Here is a 2,312-nt window from a genome sequence, read left to right as displayed (position 1 = left end):
GCAAAGAATGCAATTTGGGTCATATTTGATCGCTTGACAAAGACAGCAAGATTCATTGCCATGAAGGATACTTGGAATGTGAACCAACTAGCAGATGCATACATTTGTGAAATAGTGAGACTGCATGGAGTTACTAAGGACATCATTTCAGATAGGGACCCGAGATTCTTGTCAAACTTTTGGGGCACTTTTCAGAAAGCATTTGGTACTATACTAAAGTTCAGCACATCATTTCATCCTGCTACCGATGGGCAGACAGAGAGGACGATTCAGACTCTAGAGGATATGTTAAGGGCCTGTGTAATAGATTTTGGTGGATCATGGGATGAGCGGTTGCCTATGATTGAGTTCTCATATAATAATAGCTACCATGCAAGCATAGGAATGGCACCTTATGAAGCGTTGTATGGGAGAAAATGTCGGAGTCCTTTGTGTTGGAGTGATATTAGTGAGTCGATGACACTGGGGCCAGAAATGATAGAAGAAACAACAAGGCAGGTTAGGTTGATACAAGAGAATATGAAGGCGGCCCAAGATCGGTAGAAGTCATATGCAGACCAGAATAGGAGAGTGGTAGAGTTTGAAGTTGGAGAAAAGGTATTACTTAAAGTCTCACCAACCAAAGGTGTCATGCGATTTGGAAGGAAAGGAAAGTTGAGCCCAAGGTACATTAGCCCATATGAGGTGTTGAAACGAGTTGGAGAGGTGGCATACCAGTTAGCTTTACCAATGGAGTTAGCCAATGTCCATAATGTTTTCCATGTCTCCCAACTCCGAAAATATGTCCATGACCCTAACCATGTAATCCAACCCAAGTCTATAGAGTTAGACGAGTCATTAACCTCCAAAGAACGCCCTATTAAGATTCTTGATACCAAAACGAGAAGTACCCGGAACAAAGCCGTTAAGTTAGTTAAAGTGCTATGGTCGAATCAAAATTCTGAAGAGGCAACGTGGGAAGCTAAGGATGACATGAAAAAGCGTTATCCAGAACTATTTGAGCAGGTATGCTAAGTTTCGAGGACGAAACTCTTTTTAGGGGGGTGAAATAGGATGCTAACATGTCAGTTTCGTTCTTTTAGCACATTGTGTTAACCTTAAGTTCGAGGACGAACTTTGTTTTTTAGGGGGAATAGATGTAATACCCCGAATTTTCGGGTATTTTCAAATAAATTATTTCGGTATTTTGATATAATTTTACGTTTAAAATCAAGGTTTTAATGAGTTTTAACTGAAAAGAAACCAAAACTATATTTTCATATTTATTTTATAAAATTAAGTCTCCTAGTTAAACCCTAATATTTTATACACGTACTATATATAGCCAGCGTTGCCGTGTCTAATATATTAGAAACTCTGCAAGGCAAACCCCATTATCCTTCGTAATTGCGTCGTCCGCCATCTCTTGTATCTTCCTTGGCAGTAGGTATGTACTTCACCTTAATTTCTTTCTACACTTTAGTAAACCAATTCACGTGCCCATCACCATTCACAATTGTCTTGCACTTTGGTTAAGGTTGCTTTAGTGGGAAACATGATAATAATGGTTTTAATAGTAATTGTTTTATAAGTTGTTGATTGATCGATTTGCGGTAGTACATAGGAATTGATTTTGCTCTCTTAGTTGTAAAATTAAAATATCTTGGCTTCTTTTTTTATAAAACTCAGACTATTTTAATACGCTATTTTATCAAATAAAGGGATTTTGGAGTAGTATTAGAATGATTTGCTTACATATCAACTATCCGATCGATATTCTAATTTAGGCTCGTTAATTTTGTGTAATCGTAGACGGAGACTACTTAAGAACCACGCAAGGAGACTACTAGTTTGAGTACGTGCGCGTTCAAGGTAATTTGCAATGTCCATCATATTTAGTATCCCGTTAGGAAGATGTTCGGACATGTATATGTGCTACTATGTGATAGACGATAAATATATACTTCGTAAGTGATACCGTGATATTAAGGGAAGCCTGCTTTATACTACTACTAGCTAGCGTTAATTTTCCTACTGTTAGTACTATAATTACTTGTCAAAATATCCTTTCTATGTTAGAGTTAAAATTAGACAGCATGGGTACTTAGTAATGTGGACATGAACTAATTGTGGATATTTGGCTGGTAATGCATAATTGAATCAGACTTATTGATGATTTTAAATGAGTCTAGTGGTGAATTATGAAAGTATAAGTGACGGACCTTGATTTGGTTCTTTGGGTTTACTTGTTTATATGTTTGGACCTTATTAAAATATTAATTACGTAAAGTGTAATCTCAGAGGGAAAAGCCCGTAAGGGTTAGGAACAGGTT

At 37.1% G+C, this 2,312-nt stretch overlaps 1 protein-coding gene across 1 annotated transcript; it reads left to right on the top strand.

The window, feature by feature from the left end:
• The first annotated feature begins 630 nt into the window (after positions 1–630).
• On the top strand, positions 631–1,136 carry LOC130463368 (uncharacterized). Its single transcript, XM_056832477.1, has 2 exons — positions 631–1,005; positions 1,128–1,136. The coding sequence occupies exons 1-2, from the start codon at positions 631–633 to the stop codon at positions 1,134–1,136; spliced, it is 384 nt and encodes a 127-aa protein (XP_056688455.1).
• Positions 1,137–2,312: the final 1,176 nt, after the last annotated feature.

Source organism: Spinacia oleracea, chromosome 6 (assembly GCF_020520425.1).
Source record: "Spinacia oleracea cultivar Varoflay chromosome 6, BTI_SOV_V1, whole genome shotgun sequence".
Classification (NCBI taxonomy): Eukaryota; Viridiplantae; Streptophyta; class Magnoliopsida; order Caryophyllales; family Amaranthaceae; genus Spinacia; species Spinacia oleracea.
The sequence above is the reverse complement of the archived record's forward strand: the minus strand, read 5'-3'. Positions and strand labels throughout refer to the sequence as shown.